We start from the raw sequence: 14,736 nt of genomic DNA on the forward strand, positions 1-14,736 counted from the left end.
AGCGGAGAAGGGCTAAGGCTAAAATGCTGCTTATCTGAGCAAACCCTACCCTGCTTCAGCAGTTAGGCCTGTGACTGGGTTGCAGGTGCTTGTCTTTAATGTTTGTTGAAGTTTGACAGAGGGATCCTCTGAACTTGAGTCTGATTGGATTCCATTAAACAAAACAGCTGATTTCCTGAAAAATATGGATAGCTGGGGAAAACTGGGGCTGGATGCTTCCCATTGCTGATGAATCTGTTCCCTGTTTTCCTTATTCCTTCAGTGGCGGGTTTCATCCAAGATGTTGGGTCCAAGTGGGATTCAAGCTCTGCCAGCTTTCTGTTTGTGTCCATGCTTCCCAGAAGGTGAAGCTTGGTGGGGATTAGTCTTGAAGATGGCATAAGACCTAATGGGATTCTGGTCCCCGAAGGGAAGGTGGTCTCCTGCTGCTGGGGATCTGGGCTGGAGCACAGGGCTTGTATGTTTTCATAAATGCAGGAATGCTATACGTTCATATGGGCAAGTTATGGTTGCTGTGGGAACAGAGTTGTCTGAGCAATGCGCCTTTATCCTTCCTCCCTACAGCTGCATTGGTAATGTTTTTAGGGCCTGTCCAAAACAAGCAATCCAAAAACTATACTGGAAGAATGAATGCAGTGAAAAACCCTGCTGAAGGTGCATTGTGGTGCTAGTGGGGGACTAGCTGATGCTGTTACAGGTGCTTGATAGTAATGTGACTGAATTGGCACTACAGCTTGTACTAGTACTACTAGGAGTAGGAAAAGCCCTGGTGGATGCTATCCTGGTGAAGGGCTGTGGGAGGCTGCAGCTGGGAAGGAAGGAGGAAGGTGGTGTGTTGTCAGCAGGTACAGTTTTAGCTGCTTTTATCCCAGCTACTGTGCTGCAGTATGCCCTTACTATGAACTGGGAATGTTGGTGCTTCCCAAATTGTCATGGGGTGAAGGTCAGGGTCTCGCCTCCAGTGGCAGCTGCCTCTTATGCCCTGTGTATGGTACCCAGCTGCCATTAGCCCTTGCCTAGGACATAGGCAACTAAGTGGCATGGGATGTGGATGTGGAAAAGGAGGCCAGGAATGCTGTTGGGCTGTCTGGGATGGCCAGGGTTGCACGTGAGGGATAACGTGAACAGGCTGGAGTGACTGCAGAGCCCGCTGGGGAGCCGGGAGGGTGTGTTGAGGTGTATGTCTGATGGCACAGTGGGAGGCTGTGGGGGCAGGGGGAGGAGGAGGAGCAGCTGCTGCTGCTTGGTAGCTGGCTTATAAATGCCCTCTGACTCAGATTTTGGGTAACACAGCTGAGCATCTTGTGGTTTCATCAGCCCCCAGATCCTTGCATTAAACTGGAATTCTCAGACTATGAACCTGCTGGGTTTCCTTAGGCTGTTGGCACAGGCTTAAACCAAGGCGAGAATCTGGTGTCTCCAGTACTGTAGGCTTGTGAACACCCTGCAGGGGAGAGGATTGCAGGGAATGGGGGCACTGGGCAGGCAGGAGGTAAACAGGCCATGAAAAATTCCTGATATGAAACAGGTTCTGCTCTCCAGCCCATTCTCTTCCTCCTGTACTGGTGTGATGTGCCTGCCCAGGCTGGAGCAGGATAATGGACTTCTCTCTGGGTAGCTGGGGGTTGAAGGTTATCCTTGTTGCTTGGTGGTAAACAATGCAGAGTCAGTGAGGCACAGTAGCCAAGTTGAACCAAATAGATTATGCTAGCAGAATTGTGAAGCTTTGCATTGGGCTCTGAATTGGAGCCAGCAGCTGGAGCCTGTCCAGGACTAAAGTGTTTTTAGGTTTTGTGGGTGGAGGGAGGCGGGGACAGGAGTGCTGGGTAGCACTAAAACTAACTGTCTGCTCTGTCTCTGCTGCTGCTGCCGCTGCTCTAGTCGTTGCTGGGGGGATTGCTGCCTTGGCTGCCGTGCTGTATGGTGGAGCCCTGCTTTTGTGCTGCCTGCTCCCTCGATTCTTTGGAGCTGCACCTCTCCTCCTGCCTGCCCTCATCTTTTGGGGGAAATCTTAGCTTTTCTTCTTACCTTTCATTTTGTAAGAGCTGATGCAGTTCTCTTGCATGGCTGAGTGACGTCACTGTCAGCACAGTAAGCATCAGCAGCCTGGTCACATGCTGACCCAGTCAGTAATGCAGACGGGATAGGAAGGTGGAGGGGCTTAGGGGGTGGGGGGCTGGTTTCTGGACATATGGTAGCCCTCCCTTTTGGGGTGCAACGGCCAGTTGCAGGAGCTGTGGCTTCAGAGCAGCAAGAGACCCGACTCGGGGCTTAACGCTTCGGAAAAACTCCTGCTTTAGAAAGAAAAAAAAGCAGCCCTGAACTCTCAAGCTTCTGTTTGTTCTCAATCTGAGCAGACTTCCAGGACTCTGAAGAAGCAGTGGCAAGCAGGATGCTTTTCCCCACGTCCACTCAAGAGTCTTCCCGTGGCCTCCCAGACACCAACGATCTGTGCCTTGGCCTGCAGTCCCTCAACCTGACAGGGTGGGACAGACCCTGGAGCACCCAGGACTCTGACGCTGCAGCACAAACCAGCACGCAGTCGGGTGAGTCTGACACATGCAGCAACAGTTGTTGGATTAATTTCTATTTTCTGGCTGGTTTAAAGCTAATGTGGAGCTATTTGCTTGTGTAACAGGGCGCTGGCAGTTACTGATGGGGGCTCCGTGACCTGTAATGCTTGTGTAATGTGGTGGCTTGAGTTGGGGAGGCTGTGGCTGCAGGTGCCACAGCCCCCTCTGCTCTGCTGTCAGTTCACTGCAGACAAGAAGTGCCAGGGTTTGTTTTGCTTGGTGCTGCAAGGCTGGTGGAGGGATAGCCTTGCTGAGATAGGAGAAATCCTCTCCCTGTTTGGAGGGAGTGGGTGGGGGGTGTGGTGTCTGGAGGCTCAACTTTGCAACGTCAGCCTCTGCAAATACCTGGTGGCAGGTAGCTCTGCAGCAGGGTTTCCCTCATCCTGCTCCATCCTGCTCGCTCCTGTGCTCCAGCCGCGCTCCCGGTGGAACTCAGCCCGTGGGGTGTGGTAGGCGCAGCCGGCACTGGGCGAACAACTTCAGGCACTAGCTCGCAGCCTGGTGGGAGACTTGGAGGGATCCTTCTCCACTCCCACGTTCAACCAGAAATAGCGGCCTGTGCCTGGCAGTGGGCTGGAGGAGATGCAGTGGAATGGCTTCTGCCTTTAACTCTTTTGGTCCAGTGCAAGCCTACATGATGGGCAGGGTCTGGGCTCGCAGCCACGCACTGCTGGCTTTGCCCTTCCCCCTCCATCCTCTTCAGGCTGGTTTTGCAGCTGGCATTGTATCGGGAGGCTTTAAGGTGCTGGGTGCTTCCCCTTCAGTGGTTCAGGGTCCAGTTAACTCTTCCAGAGGCAGCAGCCCTCTCTAAGATCACAGAAGGGGAAAGGGGTGATGCATGCACAAATCTAACATCTCCTCAGGGTGGTGACAGAGCAGGGGGATAAAACAGAAGGAAGAGTTCATTTCCCAGCCTTTGAGGGCTGTAGAAAACAGTTTCACAAGCAGTGCTGTGTTTGTTCAAGTATCAGTCTGTGGAAAGATCTAGTGCTTTGGCAGAGTTTGTACAAGTTCAGCCTGGTTGCTACAGAAACTCATCCTTTTATAGCAGCATGCTGCTGCTTTGTTAAAAGGGTAGTGCATCTCTGCACAGGCTTGGGTGACACAGGAGGCCCCAGGCATAAAGTTGGTGCTGACAGGAATGTAGATGGCTTCTGGGGTGGCATGGGCAGTGCCATTGCCCATGTAGGTGTTGGGGGGGCAAGGGAGAGCTGTTGACCACCTCTGATGTACAGGCGATGCTGCCCTTAGATAGGAAGAGCTTCTGGGACACAGCCCTGAATGTTGCTGCAGGGTTGTGAAACAAAAACATCAGTTGCATGATAGTGGAGTTTGGATCAGCTTCATCAGCACGGCCCACTTGAGTTCCTGCAGCTGACTTCCACTAGGCTCAGCACCCAGGCCTGTGTGTGGGCCCCAGCACTGGTACTTAGGGTACTGCTGGCTTGTGTGCCGGTACAGTCAGGCTGCGGTAGCTGTCCTCCAGCACGTGGTCCTGTGGGCTTACCTTAAAGAGCCAGGTAATACCACATGCTCAATACCTGTCCTGCTTTAGTTGCCAGCAAAAACCGTGGTAGAGTAGGGAGAAATGAAAGTTATTAGTGTGCGGTGGGCTGGCCAGGTGCCTTAGAGCTGTGCACTCTGCACATGGTGGTTAGCAGACTATGGGGCACTGAACCTCTGTTACAGGATCTTTATTGTGAAGAGCCCACTTAAAGCAGCCAACATCCCTATGGAATGGTGCTGCTGCTGCTCACGACACCTGGCCTCTGCACAATGGTGCTGCAGAACAGGGGCTGCTGCACACAGAGGTAACTGCTCTGTGTGGGTGTCCCAGCCCAACCTGACCTGCTGCCTCTGTGTTCTCCTGGGCAGGTTCCTGCCAGGCTGCCTTGGCAGAGGCAGGGCTGTGTCTGCAGTACTCAGACAAGCAGGCAGTGCTCACACAAGCCTGTGGCAGCCTTTGCATGTCATGGCCTGGCTGGTGGGGCCAAGAGGACTGTGGTGGGGGTGTCACTATCGGGGTGGAGGAGCTTCTGGTTTTGGGAGGGAGATGGATTTGGAGCTGATTTGAAGGTGCTCCAGCAACCTACCTGCTCTCTAAGGGTGTATGTGGTGTTGGGTGCCCCTGCTGACTGCAGTGCCTCATGCTGGAGCTCCTGCTGCCGCAGAGGCCAGTGGTGGAAAGGATCTAACCTTGGGCACTGCCCTCTGCTCGGGTGGTCTGCACCCAGGGAGTGTTTCTGACAGCACATGGTAATGGCTGCTGGAAGATGGCACCCAGTACTGTGTGGAGAGGCCTGTTTTTTCACTTCTCCCAGTATTCCCCTTCGTACGTAAAGGGGGGATAGCTGGGGTGTAGAACCAGCCCAAATGCATCTGAGCTGCTTCCACAGAGGAGTGTTTGGCCTTCAGCAGCTCTGCAGAGGGTTGTGCCATGTGGCTGGGGGTGTCATGGTTCTGACACAATACTCTGTCTCAGTCCCACTCTCCTTTCCCAAGAGTGCTTCTTGGTCTGGGCTCCTGTTACTGCCCTGTTTGCAGAGCTGTGGGGATGTCGCTTGCTGGTTGGAGAAGTCAAGGGCTGATACCTGTGCAGCACTGTGGGACTGCTTCAGCTGGCCTACACCTCCCGTGTCTGCAGAGCTTCATCTTTCCTCCTTTGCAAGGGCCCTGGAGTGGCAATGAAGAACCCCTGGTGAGGAGGCTCCTGTAGTTCAGGAATGTCTTCTGAAAGGCTGTGAAATGTCCTTTTGGGGTGGCAGAGAAGTGTTTCTGTGACTGATGTACAGATGGATGAGCTGGCAGATGCTGATGCTTCCAGGTGGCCTGGCAGTGCTGTGGTGGAAACAAGGAGGGCATGGAAAGAATACTGCTGTGTTCAGGTGCTCCTGCTGCCTAGTGCTGAGGCCTGGGAGCCTCAGGGCTGGGGTCTCCCTTGAGGTGTCCCAAGAGCAGGTGAGGCTGTGTCAGTGCTGGGCTGTTCCAGGGGCTGGGGAGGGGTGGCACTGCCAGGAAGAGCTGTTGTGCTGCTGGCACCCAAGCGTTTGGAAGGTTCCAGCAGTGACTCAGCTGCGCAGACCCACGGGGAGGTGGCTGGAAGGGTGGAAATGCAAAAAAACCCTGAACAATCAGGCTAAAAATATTGCTGATGTGGTCCCCTGCAGTGCCTGTTCTCCAGTACTGATGAGCTGGGGCCTCTCTGCGCAGTCCCTCCAGCACAGAGCTGTCTCGGCCTGGGAAGGACCTTTGGCTGCAAACCCTCCTCGTGTCACCTTGTGCTCCTGGGGCTGTGTCACTGTGCAGCTTGGTGCAGTGGGATCAGCTGCCTGCTGCTGGCGGGGCCATGCTGAAGGAGGCCAGAGTGGTTTGTATGCTCTGATCCTGCCCACATCCCCACTTCCCAAAGGGCTTCTTGCACCCAGACAAGGTTATTGGTGCAAGTTTTCCCCCTGGGTCCAGTGCTGTAGCACATGGAGGACGTGTCATTAGCCCTTGAGCGTGCCAGATGCTCTGCCAGTCCCTAAAGCTGGTGTCTGGAGGGAGCCTTTCCGGGAGGAGGCATCTGCTGCAGGCTCAAGCTGCCTGCATTTATTGGCTGTAGGATTGAACTGCTGTCTCATAGCAGGGAAGGCATCTCAAACCCACTGCTGCTACTAAATCTGTCAGGCTGGAGGTACTTCAAGTCCCAGAAACCTGCTGTGTGGCCCAGGGAGGGGCTTTTGCAGGAAACTGGCCTTGACCACTTCCAGTCCGGCCATCCTTGGCTGTATTTCTTGAGGCAGTGTTTCCCCTTCTTTAAAGTAGCCTCATATAGGCAGATGTATGTATTAAACCTTCAAGTCATCGCACTGCAGAGGCAAGGAGGGGTTAGAGGCAGTGAGACGGGCCTGCCCTTGATGGTATCCTTTACCTTCCATGCCCTGCTCCTCAAGGAACACAAGGAAATGGGGTCTTGATCCAGTTTTTGCCTGGAGAACAGGTGACAGCAGGACACAGGCAGATCCATGTGCAGATTTTGTGTCTCCCTGGCTGGTTTCTAGCTGTGTGCCAGCTGCTTGGTCTGGCTGGTCTGTCCTGCCCTACATTGGGAGGCTGTCCCTATGTGGGACAGCAGACTTTCCCACTGGGAAATCATCCTAAAAGCAGTCTGTTAACACTGGGTTTGCAATGCCAACCAGCAAGGGGGTTTTCAAAAGGATCTGCTCTTCTGAAGAGATCATTGGCCTCTTCAGGCACCCAGCCTGGGCAGCTGAGCGGTTCCTGATGCTATTGGATGGACCACCTTGCTGTGTGTGTCTCTGCTTGTTGTGTGACCCTGAAGCTGCTGATGCAGCAACATATCTGAGCTTTTCCCTGGATCTGCTCTTGAGACTGCAGCTCCAGCCTCCTCTGTGCCCTCTCCGCTGGCTGCTGCTGTCTCATTCTCTACCCTGCAAGGTTACAGCTCCAGTCACTGTGGTGCTGGGGAAATGGTCCTGTTGACTCTTTCCAGCCCCTGGCTTTCTGTTTCTCAGAGCAACTTGTTTCTGCAGTCAGCTTGAGCACACTGATGATGTGTAGCTGCTGAAAACATGCCAGGCTGGAACTGCAGGCAGCATGTGGGCATTGCCTGGCAGGTAGCTGAGGCCTCCAAGTGCTAATCACTCAGAAACCTTCAAGGCAAAAGCCCCTCTGAATGATAAAAGGGGAGACCTGTTACACAGAGGGGAGTGTGGCTGTTGTCGTGGCCTCCCAGCCTTTCTTCTCAGTGACAGCAGGAGGGACTCGAGCTGCTACTGCAGGGAGTGCTGTGTGTGGTGGCAGGCACCTGAGAACCCCTCCAGTGAGAGCTGCTGCTCAGGCTGGGGGGTTGATGCTGATTAAGTACAACACAGCAGTCACTGGCCTTCCTTGAGCTGCTGGCTTGAGTGCTGAGCTGCAGGGCTTGAGGAAGGCCCTGGAGGGGCAAAGGATCAGTGAAGGAAGTCCCCCAGATTGCTGGGTGTTTGATTTGCTGCTGGGCTAATCCACCATGGAGCCAAGTGCCTGCTCCATAGAGCTGTACTTTGTGCCCCTCTGCGTGTCTCATCTCTCCCTGCTCTTTTACCTGCAGTCTCTTGGACAAGGGGCTTCAGTGACTGCTTGGGTGTGCCCTCAGCTCCTGTGTATTCCTGCTTGGCTGCATGAAAATCTCTCTTGTGCTAGAGGGAGGTTTTGGAGGCTTATGCTGGTAGAGGAGAGCTCAGCATCTGGGTAACTCCAGACTGTCCCCTGAGCATCCAAGGATTTTTTTTTTTCTTTATTTCTAGTGAAAGCGGAGCTTCAGGTCCAGGAGTGAGCACTTCATCCTGAGTGAGGCTTGGAGCTAAGCCTGAGCCTGCCTGGAAAACTCAGTGAAAGGTTCCTTCATGCTGCTGGCAGTGTGGCTGCAGAGAGGAGGCCAGACCACCTCTTGTCAGCCTAAGACCTGGGGAAGGTGTGGGGGGTGTGTGTGTTCCTGAATTCCCTGTGTTTCTTGTTGTACCTTATTGCCTTGAGAGGAGCACAGGCTTTCCTGAGAGCTGTGTGTATGCCCTGGTCCTGCTGGAGCAGCCAGCTTACTCTTCAGGGCTTGGTGGAGGCACGAATGTGTTGGTGCCTTTTGAGGGGTTGTTACAACAGTGCTGTAAGGGAGCAAAGCTGGGAGCTGGCTTGACTTACGTGGTTGTTGTCTTGGTGGTTGTACTTCAGGAGTACCTGAAATGGCCTTACTAAAAGCTTGCCCCATGCCCGCTTAGCTCTTGTAGGGCTTTCCTGAGGCTGTGCTTGGTGTGGCTGCTGAATGGGCACTTGTTTCTTGAGCATGTTTCAGCACGGGCTGCTCATGCTCTGTGTGCTGTGGCGTAGAAAGCAGTCGGCACTGAATAGCTTCAGACTGTGTGGTCCTTACCAGAATCAAATATGTATCAAATAAGTTGCTCTTAATCCCCCTCTTAAAGCTTCCATTTGAGCAGCTCCTTAACAGATTTATTTTTATTTGGGCTGATGCTGTGAAACAAGCTGCAGTAACTGGCACAGGAACTGAACCAGCATCTCTGCCTGTATCCAGCTCCAGCTGAAGTGGGTCAGGGCAGCCTCTTGTGCTTGCAGGAGCAGGCACCCAAACCCCTCCCCTTGGATTTTGCTAGGAAAGATGTTCTGTTGCAGCCTCTGGAGCACCCTGAGGGGCTGCTGTTGCTGCCTGTGTGCTCTCTGGGGATGACAAACAGCACATGAGCATGAGTGCAAGGAAGGCACAGGCTTCTCAAGCCTCTGATGCTGTTTGGAGCTGTTGGTGTGATGAGGAAGGCACTCCAGCAGTGGCAGATCTGGTCCCTTCATAGACATGCAAGTGGTACTCCACTGCCTGGTGGTGCTGCCATCTGCAAATACACTTGGGGCCCATGGAGCTGCCTCTGAGCTCTTGGCTCCAGCTGTGGTCTGGAGCATGGGCTGGATCCTGAGTGAGCTGGAACAAGCAGCTCCCTTCTGAGAAGAGCATCAGAGCTGCTCTTGTGTGGCTCTAGCTTAGTCTTTCTTTCCCATAGTGATTGCTATTGGTGATTTAGCTGTGTGCAAGCTCTGGCCGGGGGTAAGATTGATCCCGAGGATGGTGCCACTCAAATGGTGAGTGTTGTTTTCTTCCAGCCATTTCACCACCACCTGCTTAAGAGCAGACGGAGTGTCTGCTTGCTGTGCATGTGGATGGAAAAGGTGCTGTCTGCTGTATTACTAATGTGGTAGCCCTCTAGAAGAGGTCCTGAGTGTGCTTTTTGGCTCGGTGCCTTCATGACCAGCAACACAGCATGTGCAGGTCTGTGTGCTTCCACTTGGAGCCAGGGAGGGACCTGCCTGGACTTCACACAGCAGCTTCTGGAGCTGCTCTCCCAGTGTGTAGGGGCTGCCTTCAGCAGAAAGTAGGAGTGATGCTGCTCCTCCCCTTCCCCAGCTCCAGTGAGACAGACCCTGAATGTCCAACATCCATCTATTCCTGCTGTAGACTTCGTCCCTGGTGTCCCTGTGGCAACCAGGCTGTGGAGTTGGTGTTGTGGGATGATCTGTCATTGTGGTGACTGTTTGGCCTGTTAATGCAGCTGAAATGCCTCTGGCTGGCTTGTGTGGGGACTGCTGTAAAAGGATGTCTTAGGCCCTTGGCAGTGTTCTTGACAGGCTGTCTTTAGGGTGATAGAGGAATTCAAGTTGGAAAGGACCTCCTGAAGTTCAGCCTCCTACTCAGAGTGGAATGATCTGCTGCCAGAGGGTGTTGTGGTCCTCACCTCAGCTAAGAGCCTTCCTGGGAGCACAGGCTGAGGGCAGGGGTGGCAATTCCAGCAGCAGCACATCTCTCTGAGAAGACACATTCTGTGTGTCCCTTAAGTGCTGGCAAAAGAGCTGATTCACAGTTGTCTGTGCTGCTGCTGCCATCCTCAAGTCCGCTCTGACGCGGCAGCATCCACCGTCTGTGTGACGTGGCCCTGGAGAGGGGCCCAAATCCCCTCCTTGACCTTCTGGCTTGGGCTTTTTCTCTCCAAGAGTGCAGAGGGAAGATGAAGCAAACCCCTAAAGCTGTTATGCTGTACCTGAGGCATGCCGTTATGGGAACTGGGAATCTGCTAGCATAACTGGTGGTGCTGGGTGTGCTGCTCTAGCAACAGTGAGTGGCCTTTTGCCAGCTGAAGGCCCGAGAGGCTTTTGTGCCATTTTTCAAGGAAGGTTGCATGCATTCGGGACTAAAGCCTGTCTTTAGCTGACTTGCCTTGCCCAGTGGGGTATGGCAAACAGCCTGTTCCCATTGATCCCCCAAAGCGCATCCTTTTCCTCTAAGGGTGGTACCCTGATAGACTGGCACCCACAAACGTGGATGCAGCCGAATGGTGCGCATGAGTCACCCTTATTAGCACGTACAGTCACACTTGTTGTGGAGCTGCCACCTTGGGCTTGCAGCAGGAAATGGAGAGGAGTTTGGTGCTTAAATATAGAGGTGTTTGTTCCTGAGGCTTGCAAAGCTGAATGTTGTGCAGGATTTGACCTGAATATGTTGGGGTTTAAATCTTCCTGGGACTGATGCAGTTAAAACCCGCTGCGTTTCAATGTGCTGAGTTCTGCTGTGGCAGTCAGCTTAGTGAATGTAATCACCTGCACACTTCCACTCCTGCCTCATGTTTTAGCTGTCTTGACTGTTGTTATATTTACCATGGGCTTCTGTTTTCCCTTGTGAGATCACAGTAGTAAATGCCTGCCTCAGGAAGCTGTGAGGTTTGTTGCCATCCATGTCTTTCTTGACACAGAAGGACTTGTGCTCTCAATGTTAGTGCAAGAAGCTGTTCCTAGTTCTGGTTCCATTTTTCAGGGCATACTGGGGAAGTGACTTACCATTGTGGTGCCAGAGCCAAGAATAGCCCTCAGGTGTCCTGACTCCAATTCTGTGGTTGAGCTGTGGGATCATGCTGCCTTTTTCTATTCCCCTGCCCCCTTCTTAACAAACCAGAAATAGCTGCCTGAATATCCTCAGTTCTTCTCTGCCCCAGATGAAGGATCTGGCAGGGCAGAGGTTCCTCTTGGGTAGTTCAGAAACAGAAAGGGCTGTGCTGGAGTTACTATTTAGATGGTCGCTGCTGCTGGTTTGAGCACATCAGCAGCTCTGGGATGGGAGCTGCTGGTCTTAAAAGCTGGTAGATGGTTCAAGATGATTGAAACTTGTGATGTGCAGCTCTGGAGAGGATGTGTGCCTGGGACTTCAGGTGTCTTTACACCAGCACTGACTTGTCTTTTTAATGGAGTAGTGAGTATAATAATCAAATTTGGGAGGACTGGAGCTGGGCAGGACCTCTGGAGGTGTCTGTGCTGCTCAGTGAGCTCTGAGGGATCAAGGACAGGGTCACCTCCACCTCTGGGCCCTGTCCTGTGACTGCTGCACTTAAGAGGAAGAAATTTTTGTGCCACTTGCCTTGCTGCAGCTTTTCAATTTCATTGTGCACCTCTAAGAGGCTGCAGCTCCCTTTGAGGAGCAAATAGAGTGGGAAATAATGTGCTGAGCAAAGCCGATTCTTGTCCTGTGTGCTGCAGCCCTGTGTCTGTGGTCGCAGCTTCTGCTGGGCTTGGTTCTGTTGGTGCTCCCAGGGCTCACTGGCTCCTCCTGGCAGTGAGAGGGCCCATGAAGTGCTGAAACTTCACTTAGGATTAGGCTGGATGCATCACTTGCCCCTTCCCCTGCTGGAGCTTGGTGCTGCTGAACGATGGACAGAAGCTCACTCTGGCAGCTTGTTTGTGTCCCTGCTGAAACTATAGGGATGTAAATTGAACCTGGAGGAGGTGGTTAAGGTGCCCATGTGCCTTTCAGAGAGGCACATGCTTCTCTTGCCATCAAGTTGCTTAGTGTTTGGAGGAGGTGCTGCTTTTTAGCTGTCTAAAGCCATTCAGCCTGCTCCCACCCCACCACAGTGGGGCCTGGCTGGTGGCAGAAACTGCAGACAAGCTGTTTCTCTGGAGCTGCAGCAGGCCATTGTTCAGGACACAGCCTTTGCTCTTTGTGGGCTTATTTGACAAATGACAAAAGAAACTGCCCTGTGTTTGGTCTCCAGGGCCTTGGTCACGCTGCTTCCCAACTCTGCTGCCCTGTCCTGAATGTGCCTCTGGCTCCACAGCCTCTGGGCACAGCACGTGTCATGAGTGGAGGCAGAAGCATGTGGCACTGAAACCCATCTCTTCTGCCCTGCTTCTCTTGCTAAAAGCTTTCCTGTTTATCTGTCCTTGCCTCTACTAGGAGATGAGGGCAAAAGGGTGGGCTTTCAGTGTAAGCAGTAGCTTGGTGGATGAAGGGGGGTGTCCTGAAAGTCTGCCATCCATCCTGCACTGAGTCATCTCTTGTCTGGAGATGAAAATGTCTCTGTCAAACCTTGCTGGTGGTGCCAGCCAGCAAAAATGACCCTCTGAAGCCCCTGGCATTGTAGGCCTGCTGGTCACTTCTCAAAAGGCTTTTTTTTTCCCCAGCCCTGCAGCTTTTAAAGGCTGGAACACCTCTTCAGAGGGTGACTTCAGGAAGTCTGTGTATGTGCTCATCCAGCACTCAGTGCCACTGCTGGATGCAGTGAGGAACTGCCTGCATCTTGGGCAAGTAGGGGCCAGACATGCCACACGCTGTGGCAGTGTAAGAAACTGGGGCCTGGTGTGCTGTCTCTTGTGTCACGCATAGTTACATGCACCTTCAGGCTTGTGAGGAGTCTGTAATGGGTGTCCACTGGTGTTTGTGTGGGGGAAGAACTGAAGCAGAAGGACTTGGACAAGTGTGAGGTGAGAGGTTTTCTTGCACTGGGCAAGACACTGTTTCCTGGTAACTTGGCTAAAAATGTCACGCTAAGGAGGGAAGAGCATCAGTGCTGCTCTGCTGATGTGCTGTTTGCTTGTTCTGTTTGCTGGTGCCCTGCAGGCCCAAGCTAAAGCACAAGTACTTGTTCAGAGGACAGCTGAATGGTTGCAGAGCTCTTTCTGTTAACTACAGCTGTCAGGAGTAAATGCAGTGGATGCTCCATATGGTGTTTTTCTTAAGGTCTTATTAAAGGCATTAAAGCATCATTTGTCATCAGCAGAATGGGAAGGCGGTTTATTTACCCAGAGCCCTTCCTTGAGCTGTCAGCATCTGTAAGCCCAGCTCCTTAGGGCTCATCTTTACACACATCTCTTCTAAAATGGGCTTGGTCAATGTTACCAGGAAGGTCTAGTTCTGAAATGGCTGTGAATGGCAGCACAGGCCAGGAAGCTGCATGGTCCTGAGCAGATGCTGGAAGTCTGAAATTGCAAATCTAACCAGCGCATGGAAGAAAAAAAGCTGTTCTGGGGCTGGTTGGCCATCTTTCTGATGGGGTGTCTTTCCCAAGGTATGTACTATGAAATGCATGTGGAGCTAAATTTGTGCTGCGCAAGGATGTGGAGCTGTTGGAGAGAGCCCAGAGGAGGCCATGGAGATGCTGCAAGGGCTGGAGCAGCTCTGCTCTGGAGCCAGGCTGAGAAAGCTGGGCTGGGGCAGCCTGGAGAAGAGAAGGCTCCTGAAGGGGAGACCTGAGAGCAGCTCCAGTGCCTAAAGGGGCTGCAGGAAACCTGGAGAGGGGCTTGGGACAAGGGCCTGTAGGGACAGGCCAAGGGGAATGGCTTGAACCTGCCTGAGGGGAGACTGAGATGAGCTCTTAGGCAGAAGCTCTTCCCTGTGAGGGTGCTGAGGCGCTGGCACAGGGTGCCCAGAGAAGCTGTGGCTGCCCCATCCCTGGCAGTGCTCAAGGCCAGGCTGGACACAGGGACTTGGAGCAAGCTGCTCCAGTGGAAGGGGTCCCTGCCCGGGGCAGGGGTTGGAACTGGGTGAGCTTTAAGGTCCCTTCCACCCAAACCAGCCTGTGGCTCTATGAACACAGTAGCTGAGTAGTTGGTAACTGGATTTAAAAGATAACTTGAGGTCTGTGGGATTGTGCTGGCCTGAAGAGTAGGAGCAAGCCAGGCTGTGAAGCCTGTGCTGTGGACCCCATGTAGCTGTGTACCACAATGTGAAGCGTCTGGCTTGGGTGCCATGAGTCCAAGATGCTTGCATGTCCTCCCCTAGGTATGTTTAGGCACCCTGGAATAATGCAGGAATGAAGGGCACACATTGCAGCAGCACTGTGCTGATAGTTGAGGTTTTCCTAGTAAATGCTAAGGAGGAGGAGTGGTTTGTGGAGCTTTGTGGAGTGACCTGAGTGCCTGTGAGCTGGATCAGCGCCACAGTGGGATTGAGCCTGCTCCACAGAGCTCCTAAATCTGTCAGCATTTGGCTGATGTGCTCCAAGATGGAGCATGCTGGCTCCAAATCCAGGCATTAAGGCTGCAGCAGTGAGGCAAAAGTCAGAGCTGAGTTTCTATTAAAAGCTGCCTCTTCTGCTGTCCCCTGGAAAGGAGCATTGGCATGTGCCTCACTTGCAGCTCTGGGTGGAGGCAGGGAAAGTTCCAGAAGCTCTCTGCAACCAGCTATGCTCCAGCTGCTGTGGGAATGAAGCCTGAATGGGAATAGTGACCCTTTGCTTAAAACTTCCCCCCCAAGATGTGGAAAGTACTTTGTTTGCACTGAGGGGGGTGGTTTTAGTCTGATGTTTGCTGCTTCCTCTGGGATCTTCAGGGATGCTCTTGACACCAGAAAATGCTG

General features: G+C 53.1%; 1 protein-coding gene across 3 annotated transcripts in view; it reads left to right on the forward strand.

Moving 5' to 3' along the window:
* Positions 1-14,736, forward strand: part of CPEB1 (cytoplasmic polyadenylation element binding protein 1) — a 38,469-nt gene that overhangs the window by 12,263 nt on the left and 11,470 nt on the right. For all 3 annotated transcript variants that reach the window (XM_065688663.1, XM_065688662.1, XM_065688664.1), the window contains exon 3: positions 2,358-2,546. In XM_065688663.1, coding sequence (XP_065544735.1) covers positions 2,358-2,546 — 189 coding nt within the window. The remainder of the gene's footprint in view (positions 1-2,357; positions 2,547-14,736) is intronic.

The sequence above is a fragment of the Lathamus discolor genome, chromosome 8 (genome assembly GCF_037157495.1).
Source record: "Lathamus discolor isolate bLatDis1 chromosome 8, bLatDis1.hap1, whole genome shotgun sequence".
Taxonomy (NCBI): domain Eukaryota; kingdom Metazoa; phylum Chordata; class Aves; order Psittaciformes; family Psittacidae; genus Lathamus; species Lathamus discolor.